Raw genomic sequence first — 16,592 nt, forward strand, 5'->3', positions numbered from 1 at the left:
TTTCTAACCTCATTCCTAGAAGAAGCAACCAGGCTGCAACACTGACCATACTGCAATCTGTTTCTTCGAGAGCAGAGAGTGAACACACTGCCATTTCCCCACTGTGAAGAATGGAGTAGCCCTGAGATACCATAAGCTAATCGCTACCCTGCTCACTATCAGCTTTCAATCAGACTGGCAGCAAAAGAAGAATTGCTGCTTTCAAACGCAGACAGATATCTAATTAGAAACTGCACTACTGCCTAGCACAGCCTGCCAAGACAGCTGCATTGTTTTCTGTACTAATCACTTGAGAAAGCACTAAAATAAAAGTTTTGGCACTGATGTTCACCAAGAGAAGGAACTCTCATCACTACTAGAGATGGCCATCATTGTGTTTGTAGTACGAGTCATGCAAAACCATATTTAGTAACCTCGTATGGCATAATCCTTTCAATCATACAGTTGAGGGAGATAACCCTCAGTTTGAGGGAGATAAAAGCACATTTTGTTGGCTGTAGTTTTCCAGATACCAAAGTTGGATCTTCAAAGGAAGTGAGTCAATTTATCCCTTCTGCAAAGGTCCATCACACAGCAACAGCTGGTCAGCTGGGGATCAGATGACCCATATCAGACTATGGGAAGGTAGAAGGGAAGGAATTTCTCTGGCCAGGAAAACTCTTGTGGAGTTCATGATGTAATTTCTGTAACTTCTCAAAAGGCATGCATGTAAGAAGATAGACAAGCTAAGGCAAAGAACTGCAGAGAAACCCTACTGGTGTAAGAACACAGGCTCAAGGAGGATAACTGTGGAACAAGGAACAGGGAGACCTGAGCAGAAAAAGGCCTGTAATGACAGCTTTTCAGAAGAGATAGGAACCATAGTAAGATTAGCTGAGGCAACACTAAGGGGAAACTGAGGTGCTGGAACAATTTGCATCTGGGCTTAAAACCCAGTATATTATTCTGAGACAATACACAGAAGAACAGAGCATCCTGAACCACTTGCAGAGGAAGCAAAGCTGGACAAGCAGTGCTTTAGAAAGCCATCCAGATGGTTAGATACCATCCAGAGCAAGGGTTGTATACTTTCTGGCACTGATTACAGATGGAGCCCAGGCTCAGAATTAAAGACTTTTCAGGAATGTATCCATTGTTTTAAAGGCTGGGGCAAACAATCCGCTCACCCATAAACTGCAAGGTGAGAACAGATGTTTTAATACATTTGCGAATGAAAACAAACATTTTTAGCAAAGAGCAACAGCTCATGTAAATGGATGAAAGCCTGATGCCGCTACGGAAGGAGTCCTTCAGAAGTCATCTTCAAAGACATGAAGAAAGATCTTCCTCCTTCAGTAGTCTTTCAAATCTTCAAAACCCTCTTTCAAACTGTGCATTTTAAGAGTGCATCCCATAATTTAAACCACTTAAGCCGATCGATTCACTTTGCCCCTTTTTTTTTGAAAGGGCAAACTCCAATCAGAAGCAGGAAAGCTGGCCTGATTTGCCAACTTAGTGGTCAAGTTCTAAATAAAAGTTCCAGCAAGCTTCAATTGACCACGTAACTGGAGAACAGATAAGTATTTACAGTTTGTTCTCCCTCAGCCACAAGCTCAGAAACCACAGGACACATTACCACAGATGACTTCAAGCACGTGATATCAAGTGCTCAAGCTTCTCTTTCAGGCAAGGATCCCTCTCTTCTATGGAATATTCTTTCACCTTCCTTCTCTCTTTAGTATTTTAAAACAGAGACAGAAACCCACTGTGTTAACATGCTAAAATTATTTAAAGAAATCATAAGTCAGGTACACTGATATCTAGGGGGGTTTACTTCCAAACACACCTTTGACTCAAGGCCTGAGAACCCTTCCAGAATTCATCAACTCTTAACCCAGTAAAAAGTCTTTCAAGAACAGCTTACAGCAAATTCTCATTATCAAAGTATTATTTTTTTTAATGGCATAAGTAAGTATGTTTATACAGACATCTAGAGTTGATGGTATTTTCTACCTTCTGTCTACCATTCCCACACTCTCCAAACCAAACACACATGTAGTTTCAACACCTAAATGCATCTCCAGAATTACTTTTCAGAGCACATGCCCCCACAGGCAGTAGCCCGTGGTGAGACAACTATCTTGTCATGAAAGCTGAGACCAGACAGCTTAAGTCTCAAGGGCACAAGTGTTTTCACACTATTTGTTACTATTTAAAGCTTAGTAGCTTTTCTTTCCAGCCTCTCAGGTCACACTCATGCATCAGTAGCTTCCAAATTAAGCTATAGGTGTGTAGCCTCTTCAGGCTCCAGAAGAGCTCCACATCCACAGCTCCATCCCCACCTAGCTACTTACTACCATCCTCTCATAAAGGTTAAGGCTTCCGCAGATATTATGAATATCTGAAATAAGGAATATGAAACAGTTTAACAAATCACTTAGTAGTTTGAGATAAATCCATTTTTCATGGAAAACACATACAGAACAGCCACATGTACTATTAAAGCCAGTAGGAAGCAATAACAGTAACTGGATAAAGAAAAATTACTGCATTCAACCTATAACTGGAACAGGAACCAGGAGAAATACTTTAACCTGGTCAGATCTACAGCTATTAAAGCCTCAGGTATGCCAACAATAGTTTTTACTCAGCAGATGCACACAGGGAAGTTGTTGTGAACCTCTATTATGGCAATCTTAAAGTATGGACTAACGAACCCACCAAGTGGTATAATTACTGCTCAGAATAACAACCTGTGGAGTCTGCAGGTCATCACTTTAAGAAGTTACACAGCTTTATCCACAGAACTTGTTTTAAATTAGAATGTCTTATAACCATTTGTTCAAAGCTGAAAATCAAGATGGCTGCAAAAAAAAACAAGAGAGTATTTTCTCCTTTAAATTAACATTCAGCAATTTCAAGTTATTTTAGAATCGGAATACTGCAGGTTAGAAGAACTCTCTCCAGATCATCTCGTCACTTTTTATGGAAAGAGTTAAAAAGCATGAAGCATTTTTTGACTAGTCTGACATTAAACAAATGTTTTTGTTGCCCATTTTAGAAATACCAAGTTTAAACAATTCTTGTCAGAATTAATTCATTCCAAATAATCCTTACTGAAATAGATCATGTACACCTTGTCTTCATGCACAGAAACCCTTGATTTTTATTCATTTGACACTGACCTTCACAGTAAACCAAAGAAACCTTCCTTTACCAGTCTCCCACAGCTGTCTGTGAAAGGGTTAAAAGTAGTATAGGCTTTCACAATCTTAAAGGATTCCTGTTCTGGCTAGCATCTTTATTTCAATAAAAGATGTTCTAATATACACATGGGAGGAAATGCTACATGTATAATGGCCGATTTTCTCCCCCAAGTCATTCTGCTTTGACTGCACTTAGGACTTCAGGAAGGTTGAGCCACATGACATAAGTGCTGCTGAAGTGCACATGACAAGGCTAGTTTAGGGAAGAAACACTGGAGTTCTGTGGCTGGTTTGTTTGTTTTTAAGTAACATTCTCTCCAGTTTGTAGGCCCCCCAAATCCCTCTCCCATTCTATAACTCACAAAGCTTCTTAACATTTATATGAACTCCTACCCCTTTCCCAGTTACTCCTTTTCTGATGTCAGATGCTACCCAGAAAACAAGCCAGTGCTCCATGGATTTCAGCAACTTGTCAAATCAGCCCTGACTCATCAGTCACTCTGAAATGTCACCTGCATCCCTGTTAGAAGCACTACCTAGAACCCTGACATTTGGCAGCACTCTCCCTCACAGTGAAAGTTGCTATGACTGCACCCATATTTCAGCTTTAAACCCAGAACAAGAGTTACCTTTTTAGGAATGCATCCACACACACTCGTTGCCCAATGGTTTGTCACTCAAAGTAAAACAGATGTCCGTATCAACAAGCCAAAAGACCATCCAGAAGGGAAAAGAAAGAGCAGCCTTGTCTCTGCTGCCAGAGTTTCTTCTGGCAAGCTCTTACAAGATTACAAGAGCTATATGCTACTGCATCAGCCTGCTTAACACTACTACTTTGGTCTTTTCTACATACTACAAGAAACTCAAGAGGAGTTCAGATCAAGCCTTTAATCAGTTTAAGGAAGAAGTCCCAAGATGTGGCTGCCTGCAGCCACCAGCACCATGACAAACATGCTTTTCCACTCCTGCGCTGATCTAACCAGCCAGCACCAGGCAGGAAGCTCCCTATGCTTTTGTCTGGGCACTGCACAGATCATGCTTCTGCTTTTCCCCTGTACACCTCCAAGATACAGCTATGTATTTCACAGCAAAAAGTGCAGTGGCACTTTTTCTCCTGATCATAATACTCTTGAAAGATCAGCTAAAAGCCACATAACCAAGCAGCTGCTATTCTGCAGCAAAAAAAAGTCATTATCAGCAGCATTAAGTGGTCTGACTGGAGGCAGAGGGAGAAAGAAAGAAGAAAAGACAAAGCTACAGTCTTAGGAGCCTTCAAAGTTTGAAAGTTTGTTCAGTTATCTCCATGACTCAACTACAACCATGACTCAACCAAACTTTGGCCTCTGTTATCATTTTTACCATGCAAAAAAGCAAATGCATGTGTAAATGCATTATTATTTTCAGTTTAGAATACCTTATATTTGTTATACGCAAGCAAATACCAAAGGAATACCGATATTTTAATTCCACATGCCCAGCAGAAATCTAGTCTCAAATCATATTTTTGTTTTCTTAAACTTACTTTGTGTATATATATATATATATATATATATATATATATATACACACACACACATATATATGTGCTGACCTAAGAGCTCCTTGAACAAGTTACAGCAGAGGCCATTAACAAAGTAAAAATGCACACAGTAACCTTTTCCTTCTCAGAAAGGAAGTGGGGACTTAAGAACCTTCAAGAAAAAAAAAAAAGTCCTTAAAATTTGAGACCTGGGCTAAAAGAGACAGGAAATGTAGAACCACAATCCAGATCATCCTTTTATCAACCTTCCTGTGTTCGCTGTACACTGCTTCCCAAAAGCACATGACGCTTTCCTATTGTTTCTTATGCCATTACTGCCATTAGGTAGGGAAGCCTAATCTCCTTATGTTAGATAAGCTTACAACATTAAAAAGCCAACACATTCACGAATCATCTTAAAGTGACCACGCAGTTCAGGCCTGAGGACAGAGGTTTTTTTGCATTTCCCCTTAATTTCTCCCCTCCCAGTGCCAATACACCAGTACTGCCTACAAATTAGGCCATTTGGTCATCTGAGGACTGTAAATAGTAAGCACTCCGTTAACACTGTTTAAGAGCTTAACAATACTACAGCATTCACAGAACCCCACGCAGGTTAGTTCTGGTTTGGTTTTGTTGTTTTTTTTTAATCTTAGAAGATGAAAGAATTTTGTAGTTGTGCACAGTAATTATCACTGAACAAAATTTCATCTCAGCGTTCACCCACCTGCCCCTATCCTACCCACTATTACATTAAAGACTAGCTATGTATTTAAGTGGCTATATATTTGTTGGACAGAGGATATACATTCCTGCAAAGAGCTTAAAGTCAACATCAAAAGTGTATTTGTTTAGAACCCCTAGAACTGCTTTTGTTTAAGGTAGTTATGAATTGAAAAATCTGGTACAAAAGGATAAAATTACTAAGTATGCTTAAAAATCAGATGTGCAAGGCATTTTAAAAATCTGTCTACTGGATTTTAAACTAACTTAATGTTTGTAATACTTGATGTTCCTTGAGCAGTTTTTATTTTTTTTTTAAAGCCAGGATGAACGGAAGGCTTTTGTCAGTTAAGCTGTCTAAACTTCGTACTGGTGATCAGGAGGCTAGAATGCAATTTAAAATAACTCTTAAGATCACACTTATTGTGAATGTAATTCCACTGATGAATCAAAGAAAAGGAAACTGCATATAATTTACTAGAAGAGTTGCAGCTATTCTATAAAAACACAGAAAACACCAATGAACAACAGCATTTCAGTACATTCCATACTTACAGAAAAATTGCTGAGCATTAAAGAAAAGCACTGACATTAATCAAAATCTGCTTATAGTATAAGGAGTCTTTTTGATCAAATGTCCTGCCTGAACTTATTTGCATTATATTTATGCTAACATCAGCATATAGTTATGACTTGATCAACAAACTGTTTTGAACCTACTTTTGCAGTATCTTCTCTCATACAGATCATATTTCACATAATGAAAGAGTCTATTTCTACATAGGGACATTTTATTGTAAAATTAATGGCAACCTGGTTTTTAAGAGCTTTCAGGGGGTGCAGGTATGGGGGGGGAGGGTAGGGAGGAAAAGGAAATAATCTCACAGAATAAACAGGACAGCAAATTTTCCCAACACTATTTCCTCCACATTTGTTATACTCCACCCAAAATGCACCCAGTGATTGGTATGCCATTTCTGTTACATCAGACCTGCATACACAGCTGAAGTCATAATGACAGCCTAAGTACCACCAAGATTAAAACATCTGAAAACAGAAGTCACACAAAAGCAAAACATCAAGCCAAGTCACGGGCAAAGACATTAGATGTATTTTAACAGAAGACCACAGTTCTTTAAGTCAGCTTTGGGACCCCAGAGCCAAACATTCCAGTCATTCAGGAAACACTGTTTATGTCAGTCCGAGAAATTATAGTCTATTCAACACAAAGTCACCTCATCAATATGATGAAATAAACAGAGTTCAGCTTTTTCTGGATCACCCTTCTTCAGGTTTATAGCAGTTTAATGTTAGCTATCAAATGCCACTAACGATTCAGGTTCACCCTAAGAGAGGCCACATATTCATTCTGAGTGGTATATAATAGTTGTACAAGCACAGACAGTGGATACTGGTGTTTGCACTCCATTATAATCATTTGTGCAAACAACTCATTAATAGTACTCTGAAAAGATGTGAAGGGCTACATAAAATGCCAGGCATGAACTACAAGTTGCCAATGCAATTCAGTTCATCTACACATCTACTTCACAATGTAAATTAGAAGCATTAGAGACAACGCTGGGTAAACAATTCGATTCCTTCCCTCTCCCCATTTCATCCACACAATTCTCTCAAGACTAGTACTTCACGCATAAAGTTTTTTTCTGCATGTGACTATTTTGATTATTAACATGAACAGTAAAAAACCTCACTGGCACATCAGATGTGCTTTTCAGAGGATTTCACAACATTCTTTTAGTGGCAAAGTAGAGGAAGAGCCTAATTGTCCTTAATCCTCTACGTAAAATAGGTTAGATGAAATCCTCTTTTAACTGAAGCAAACCGCTTACTCAGTGCCACCAGAAAAAAAAAAAAATGCTGTTCCCCCTCCACACCTTGCCCCATATCTAGATGAATTTAACAATTAATGAAGGAAACAAGTTAACCCGTCTCCTATTTCAAAAAGGGAAATTAGTCTACAGGCAACAGCAGAATAAATGGAAAAGTGTCTCAACAAAATCTCCAAACTGTTAAGCTTTCATGCTTGTAATAACTAGCATAACACAAACAAGAACAAGCATCCCAGAATACAATTTCATAGCATGCCTCAGTAACCAGACAGAAGAGCTGGGTATAAAGCCTGTTTATTTGTTGGTTTTGCTTGCTCCTTGTGGTTGGTTTTTTTAATACTAGTATACATCTGAATCCCCAGTAATTCTTCACATAATTCTTGACATTGCCAAATGCCAATTTAAGTAAGTACATGTGCACACATCCACACACGGATGCATGCATATATGCAGATGCAGGAATAAAGGGGTAACTGGGGGTAGCAGGAGAAGCAGTGTAGGACACTTAAGTAAAAATAAAAAACAACCCTAAGACAGTTGTTATAGGCTTATGTCCACACCTAGTTTCCTTCTTGTGACAGTAATTTTACTACCTGAAAGCATTAATCTACCCATACTACTTCTCTCTATGTAAGAGTTAGGTAATACTCTCATCCCTGTCCTAAGGAAAGACGAATACACAGAGAAATTAAATCCAGATTCACAAAGATTTAGGTGCATTATCAGCCTATATTCCTCTGTGATGCTGCAAACAAACTCCCCAGCCACTGACTCATATCACCAGTCTCCCAGAACAAACAAGGCTAGGCTGCCAGTTTCTTCCTAGAAAGAGTGCATTTTCAATGCAGCATCACAAACACTCACAAAATTAAAAGCAAAGTTAAATAATAAAAAAAAAACATCCTTTTCACAATGACTTGGAGCGTGTTTGTGTCACAGGCTTCTCAGTCACTGGGGGGGGGACGCAACACAGGACGGACAGACACGGGGGACAGGACGGACACGACAGACAACCCACACAAAAAACCCCACCCAACTGGTGCCTACAGGATATCAAAGAATCATCCTTCATTAGCCTTGTCTACCTGCACTTGTTGCCATGGCAATTATAGCAGAGAAGATAATAGCATTCCAGTGTCATTCTGCTTCATAGCTCAGGATGAGCTTCAACTGAAATATCCCTTGATAATTATATAAATAGAAATATATTTATATAGATTGCATAAATAGATAATAAATAGAAATACATTACCCTGTATAATGGTAAAACAGAAGAATAAGAAGCATCACCCTGGAAATATATAACCTAACTAAAAGACTTACATGAGGAGGGGCAGGCTATTTTGTTAAAAACAAAAATACCCAAACACCCCCCAAACAGTAAAGTTGAGTCCAGTTGCATAACAGGTGCTTTTCTGTGGCACAGTTTCCTCTTTGTTTCCTTTCCTGCCACACCTGCATATGACATGGAGGGGGTGTCTCACTGTCAGGTTGCAGCTCCTCAAAAGACAACCGTTTTCTAGTCACACTTAAACCTAGGGAAATTACATAAGTTTATTTTCATAGAATCCTAGAATTTTGTTCTAGGCTTGGGTTGGAAGGGACCTGAGAGATTACCTGGTTCCAACCTCCTGCCAAGGGATACCTTCGACCAGACCAAATTGCTCAAAGACCCCGCCCAGCCCAGCCCTGAACACTGTCAGGGATGGGGCTGACAGAATTTCTCTGTGCAACCTGTGCCAGTGCCTCACCACCCTCACAATAGCGAGCCTACTCCTTGTATCTATTCTAAATCTCTTCTCTTTCACATTAAAGCCATTCCCCCTTGTCCTATCACTTTTGCTCCCTCCCCATATTTCTTGTAGGCCCCTTTAGGCACTGCAAGCTGCTCTAAGGTCTCCCCAGAGCATTCTCTTCTCCAGCTGAACAAGCCCAGATCTTCCAGACTGTCTCTGTAGAAGAGGTGCTCCAGCCCTCACAGCAATTTCATGGCCTACTCTGGACTCCCTGCAACAGGTCCATGTCCCTCTTGTGCTGGGGTCCCCAAAGCTGGACACAGTACTGCAGACAGGGTCTCACAAGAGCAAAGGGGAAGAATCACCTCTCTTGACCTGCTGGCCATACATATTTTGATGCCACCCAGCATTATCGCCATCTTGATAGCACAAACAGTAGCCAGCTACGATATCTGTGGAACGTTTAGTCAGCCCAGTTACTGCTTTCTAAGTGTTTTGGGTTTAAAAAGCAAACTTATAAGAAAATCTCATTCCACCTTTCTGCTTGTTTCAATTACTCTCATATGACACAGCAGCAAAGCGATCAGAGATGTTAAGCTATAAATGTGCTCACCTCAACCTCTTCCATTCCAAGAAATGGCTTCAAAAAGACTCCCTGCTTTTGGTATCGATGCTCTGTGGTGCTTTAGAAAAGGCATAAAAGCAGAACTATATTTATATTTTTTTAATGAAAAAATATGCTATCAATCAGACAAAAGCAACTATCCAGTTCTCATCTCAGAAGATACAAGTATTTTTGATACTAAAAATGGAAAGGTTAAAAGTTCTTGATCTATTTTAAGTCACTGAAATACTTCTACAATGTAGATGCTCCAAAAGCAGTGTTTTCTACTATCAGAGATCATCTGATGAGTGCAGATGAGCAATATTTTGTAGTCAATAGCAACCAGCTTGTAATATGTACTCTGGGTTCCTGTAAGTGAGCTGTTTTGCATATGCAATATCCTATTTTCATTTGTTTATTCTCAAAAGAAAAGGAAAGTCATGATTTTCTTGTGTAAATTAGCCAATTAATTGGTATGGGGAAGGACAAGATAAAAAAAAAAAAAAGCCTACATTTACTGCCCCTGAGCAATAGCTGATAGGGGAATCGAGTGTTGAGGGGTTTTTTGAGCCTCAGATTATACTGAAGCATCTAACAGTTTGTTACAAAACCAGAAGACAAAAGTAACTACCAGTAAATGAAAGGCAAATTTGCTGAAGTCCCAAATCCTGTCAGCCACAGTCCATGTTCAGCAGACTTAACTTCTCAGGTAAGTAAAGCTAAGTACGCAGGCAACACTTCATACAGCCTCTTCCCTTCCCCCACCGAAAAAACGCAACTGGGAGAATAACTAGGCAATGGTGCTTGGGAAAACAGGAATTCAGAACTTACTCATGCTGTTAGACACACTGTCACAGCTTCCACACCAAGAACTGGTACCCACACTGAAGCAGAGATGTGAGACGGGAAGCATCTCAGGTTTCAACAAAACATTGTGACACATTGACTTGCACAAGAGATAACAAAAATGCGTTACATGCCAGGGATAGACACAAACATGAAATGCAGGTTACCAGTGGCTGACCTGTGAATACACAGGTAGCTCCTACTGAGCACATCTTTTGTATGTTCAGTAGAGTCTGCAGACCAGGAGTCCATATATGAACACATTTATAGGAAATTTAAAAAAACTCATCAAATTATATCCCTGGAATTAAAAGAAAACAAACAAGCAACCTCTTTGACTTACTGTAGGCAACAGCTGCAAAGAAAACCGTGTTTATGTTAACAGGCACCCTAACTAAGAAACATCTATGCAGCACCAGTTTGATACCAGCCTGCGAGCATAAAGAGAAAGCTGAATAACTATGAGCAAAAGAATTGGAATGCAAGGGTACCCCCATATATAGTAACTGAACTCAGATTGAAAACAGTAGGTCATCTGAAACACTTGATAAATGGACTGTCCTTTTAGACACAAAAAGTTACAGAGCACTGAGGTTTACAATCTCACCAACTTTCAGGTCAAAGCAGTTATCAACCTTCGCTGTACCAAAGCTAGTTAAATGGAAAAAACCCTGAAGCTCAATATTCATTTTGTCTACTAGGACTACATACACATGTAAAACACTTAGGAAATCTAATTAGAAAACAGTTTTAGAATTATATTGTCAATAAACCAAACAAAATTGTCTAAATCAATCACCAAAAGCCACAGGCTTGCTAAAAACCCCTAACATAACTTCCTGTTTAGGTTACTCAATCACCTTCTCAAACCGTGATTAAAGTAAACCCACTTCTGTAGAAGTGGAAAATTAAGCATCCGTTTGCAAACTTATTTATTCCAACCTCCCCAAAAGAGATAAAGAGAATTTTTTAAGGGTTTTTTGAGTTTTGGGGTTGTCTTTTTTTAAGAAACATCTACAGAACTATAGGCCAGCAGCTTCCTAGAGGCCAGATCTGTAATAAATCACTTTCTTCTTGAAGTAAATCTTATCTGCTACTACACACATTCAGAGATATTTACACAGGCAACAAATACTCAACATCCAGATTTATAATCCTAAAGTAACAGGAGAACCTGAAAGAGAAGCGATACAGTGGCAGGATCTCTAAATATACCATGTTATACAGGCAAAACTGTTCACTGATACAGACCTCTGACCCAGTAGTATTTATTCTACAACCCAAAGCCATCAACCTGGGCAGGAGCATTTACTGATGAGGGCCAGCTGTCTTATAAAACACAGAACAGACTGTCACCATGGGCTGCAAGCTGTTTAGCAACCATTATGTGTCCAAACAAACATATGCCAAAGGGGGACATTTTTCCAGATTGCCCAGGTATATTCAAATCTGCAATATTCAGGAATATCCAGATCCACATTCATCCACTAACAGCTATTGTGAATATAGAAAAGACATGCACATGTTTTACTGAGGAAAGTAACTGTTCATTTAGTGAAAGACAAAATGCCATTGAGACTTGTTTTAAGATTATTAGCTATCTCTTGATTATAGAGGAAGAACTTCAGAAGTCCCAAGATCAGCAAGAAGCAAGTTACCAGAGAAAACTAATGCAACTGCACTTAAATGGGCAAAACACGCTGCTTAATGACATCCACAGTGTCCCAAATAATCTAACTACAAAACAGAAGCTAATCATGTTTTAACTATCACCGTACGCTTGTTTTTTCCCCTAAATAGCATACTGCTTAATATTAAGCTAAAAAGTTCCTGTCATTACTGAGCATACAGCAGGCTCTGCATGACACTTACAGGACAGTACACACTCCATATTCTCAGGCTGTGAGTCTGCCCTCCTGGGGTAGCACACATCCTCTGGGGAATGCACAAACAATCCAAGGAGAAAACAGAGAAGCATGGTGTCTTAATGCAAAAGCAACATCCAGAAATAGAGGTTATACTTATAGAGTATAGGACAAACAGCATACCCCCCCCCAGGCAATTTTCATACTACCCAGACATAGACGTTATTTCCACTATTTGGAAAGTGCAAATTAAACCAGGAAAAAAAAACAGTTGTCAATTTATCTTATTTTAGACAGCTTATTCAAGTTCTGTGGTTCCACACAGCAGAAATGCTCTACATAAAGTTGTTTCTATTTTGTTACTTACAGATACCTCTGCTATAGGTCAGAGTTTGACACAGCAAGGTATACAGAATAATCGCAGATACAAGAAAAGTTACGTTGCTGTATTCCAGCTTGAAGATCAGGATACTTTGAAAACTACACTGAACTTTATGTCAGCGGCACAGCAGCGAAACAACTCACACAGAAAGTAATTCACCAACAGTCCTATAAATACTGTATGGCTGCATTAATGTTAGGAAGAAATAACAGCTGAAGAAAAAAAAATATATTGCAGGATGGATATAAAGAGGCAGAGAAACAAAATGTCAATTTTGAAATTTAGTAACAGAAAGACATCACTGCCTCTGTCCTTTTAAGAGGCTACAGCATCTCTTGGTGAAGAGATAGGAACTACAGTACAACTGGCATGCTGACCATGTATCTTATTCAACCCATGCCACTGAATGCCTAAAAAATACAAAGGCAACACTCACTGCAGTTAAAACAGCAAGACAAACGTGAAAATGCTAACCAGGAAACTGGCTTCAACTTGAACTGACAGCACCCACTAATCATTATGCTTCCACAGGGCATTGGAGATACACACTATTTTGCATTGCTTCAAGACAGTGACTGCAAAAACAGTATGAGAAAAGGGAATGGGGGAACCTTCACAGTCAGGACAAGAACCCTGGTGCATAACCTATGCCTTTCCATCTTACAACATATAGTATGGGGAGAGAAAAGAAATGATGAACAACTCCTAGAAATCATCCTATTTGAAGTCTCCATTAGTACATCACTTAACAACTGTTTGCTATCCCAAGATCATACCACAAAGCTACCAGTCACATCAACATCTTCACCCTGCATCAGCCAGGGCTCTCAGGGTAATCAAGACCAACCTGCTCTGGTAAGGACCTGCAGCTGAAACAAGTCCAGAACATGCAGCACAAAAAATTTGTAATTCTAGGACCTCTATCAATTAATAGTTTCTATGCAGATCTTAATTAAACCCAAGCTTGAGCTTACTTTGAAATAAGCACAAGATGTACCTATTCTCTCTGACTCTCCTGCAGAAGTAGCTCTGCTTTGTCTCCCTTTTTGAAAAGGGGCTTGGAAAGAGGCAAGCGCATCTACACCTGTGAGGCCTGGTTGGTATGCATAAAGCTTGGGTGAACAACTGCAGAGTGACATGGCTCACATATGCACCTACTACTCATGTAAAACAACCAGTTTCAGGCCCAGCATTCAAACTATTCATTTTAATTTTCACTGCTGTAGCTGCACAAAAAAACAGTAGAACCATGGAGATTTAAAACAAACACAAACAAACAACCACCAACACACACACAAAAAGAAAACACAAAATACACAGGTATCAATGGCCTTACTGAAATGATGAGCAAACACACTTACTTAACTGTAGCTTTTACAAAATGATCTTTCCTTGGAAGAGAGGATTCAAAATTAAACTGACAGGAGTGCAAAAGAAGCAACAGGTGAAAATACACAAAGAACAGCTAAGCATGCATAAAGTAGTCTGATGTTGGAAACAGGAATACTTCCTCGCATGGGATATGATAATGTTTCATTTAGCTTTTAGACTGCTGAATTACTCTCATCAGCAGTGCAGGAGGGTGGTGATAGTCCACAAGTTAAAAGTTCAAGTACTTTATTTTCAACATACTGTCTTCTCATGTACATCGTCTTTTAAAAGAACTACTGTAGCTAATCTCAACCCTGTTCTTTCATATTTGATGCATAAACCGCATAAGAGTTCTACAACAGTGCTATGCAGAAGAGATTCAGAGACCACAGTATGCTCTGTGTACAATGAATGAGCTACTTGTACAGCCTCCAGATGTGCACACACACACAAAAGAAAAAGTCTTAAATTGAATCTCACAGATCAGCGCTGAACAAACACAACACCCAAACTGATCCTGCCTGTTTCCAAAGAGACCTCAGCACAACTCACCTAGGCTTTGCATATCCCCAGACACTAAGGCTTCTAATACGTCATTGTATTTCAAGCATTCCCCTCCTTCCCTCAGGGCCACTTTATAAAGATCCATAGCTGCTTTCAGTAAACATCTTCCCCATTTTCTCCACATCCCACATAATGTAAATGCGGTTGGAAAAAATGCACAGTTTTAGTTTTTCACCTCTGCTATTTTTCTTCATTCATACTTGAAGAAAAGCTTTAGCCTGTATCACACTGATACAGTCCTTGACAAGCATAAAAGTGTATTTACTTTTGTTTGGTCAGAGCACAGAAGTTTCCTCACTTACAGTACTTCCTGTGTGAGAGGAAAAGCTATAGTAAATCCCAATCATCTCTCCCTCTGTTTTGTTGGCTTTGGTTTAAACGTCTCCCGCAATTTTCTGCTTTTGGATGTAGTTCCCTTGTATGGGTAGTCCATGACACTCATATTGTGTAAGCCCGCGCTTACTGGCATTCCATCAATCTACTAAAACCATTATCCTGAACATTTGTTAGGGGCTCAATAAAACCAGATTCACACTCATTGGCGCACCTCAACCTACACCTGGATTCACTCCAATGCACTACTGATTCGCTCCTTCAGACGGTATGGGTGGGCGAAAACATGCTGACCAACAAGCTGGATCAACCAGCTCTTTCCCCAAAGTACACTAAGTTTAGCGTGCTTGAATCCCCAAAACCTTGAGATTATTCCGAGCATTTATGAAGTGTATTTAAATTGGACAATTTCACAAAACGCAGCTTGATTGAAACACTATAACAAAGAGGAAGAGGATAAAAAGGTCAGAAGAAGAAAGAAACCTTAAGGTTTTATCTGCCTTGATAACTGCGTGCCTCAGCACACTGCAAGCGACAGTGCTTTGAACTCAGGTCAACCGTTCTGGTTCAGCGAGGGCCAGCCCTACAGCCAACTACCCGGGGAGAGGGCTGCAGGGAGCCCATTAACAACTGCTAAGCCCTCCTTTTACAGTGGAAATCACGAGTAGCAACCCTGAGGCTGCCCTGGCCGCCGTGCGACTCATGGGACCCGCGCCCTTCCTGCGAGCCCGGGGCCACCGCGCGGTGCGGCCACCCGGCCGAGACCCGCACGAACCGCCGTCGTTCGCAGCCTCGCCACTACCCTCCGCTTCAGTGGGCGGCGGGGCTCGCCCCTGCGGCGAAAGCACGGGTTGCACTTTCACGGGAAGCCCCGGCTAGAGCTTCCTCAGAGGTGGCTCCGGGGCCCCTCCGGGACGGGCCCAGCCGTTGATACTCACGTATCGGCTCACGAGGGTCCGGAGGAGGCTGCAATCCATGGCGGGCTGGCGCCGCCGCCGCTGCCCGGGCACTCAGGACCGCGCCGACCGGTGCTCTCCGGTGCCGCCGGGCTCCCTGGCTCGCCTCACTTTCCACATGCAGAGAGCAACGCTCGCCCCACCAGACCGCCGTTACCCCGGCCCGGCGCTCGCCGCCGACCTCGGCTATGCCATGTGCTCGCCGCCGCCGCCACTGCGGCGCGGCGCCCCACGGCCCCTCATGCCCGGCACCGGCACCACAACAAGCACTTTGGCGGAGAGGAACCAGACAAAACACACCGCTCGCACGCCGTCCGGCCACCGACAAGGGCTGTCCCGGCGCCCAGGCACTTTAACCGGCGGGCGGGGCAGGGCACAGGGACCGCCCCCACGCCGCTCCCCCTCACGCACGCGCGCGCGCGCGTGCTCCCGGTACCCAGCCCGACCCCAAGCCCCGGCCCGGTTCGCGCAGCTCCGGCTTTGCTCTCGTCGGGCGGCCCGTCAGCGCGCGTGACGGGGTGGGGGGGGGGACCACAGGCATGCGCTCGCCGGCACCACCGCCTCCTTTCCCCCCCTCCCCTTCTTTTCCCACACACAACCGATCCTTGGTGTCCTGCCCACGGCCGTTAACGGTGGGTAACGGCTCCCGCTTGCT

The 16,592-nt window shown here is 41.5% G+C and overlaps 1 protein-coding gene across 11 annotated transcripts in view; it reads right to left on the minus strand.

The window, feature by feature from the left end:
* The window catches only part of ATP11A (ATPase phospholipid transporting 11A), a 111,129-nt gene extending 94,706 nt beyond the window's left edge, over positions 1-16,423 (minus strand). For all 11 annotated transcript variants that reach the window (XR_009746821.1, XR_009746819.1, XR_009746820.1 and 8 more), the window contains exon 1: positions 15,920-16,423. Coding sequence is in view for 8 of the 11 variants with exons in the window: in XM_061472737.1 (XP_061328721.1) it covers positions 15,920-15,958 (39 nt within the window). In the remaining 3 variants the exon portion in view is untranslated. The remainder of the gene's footprint in view (positions 1-15,919) is intronic.
* Between the last annotated feature and the right edge of the window lie 169 nt (positions 16,424-16,592).

Source organism: Pezoporus flaviventris, unplaced genomic scaffold (assembly GCF_033815535.1).
Source record: "Pezoporus flaviventris isolate CSIRO_AGI_PZ_B2104156 unplaced genomic scaffold, CSIRO_AGI_Pfla_v1 ptg000072l, whole genome shotgun sequence".
NCBI lineage: Eukaryota > Metazoa > Chordata > Aves > Psittaciformes > Psittacidae > Pezoporus > Pezoporus flaviventris.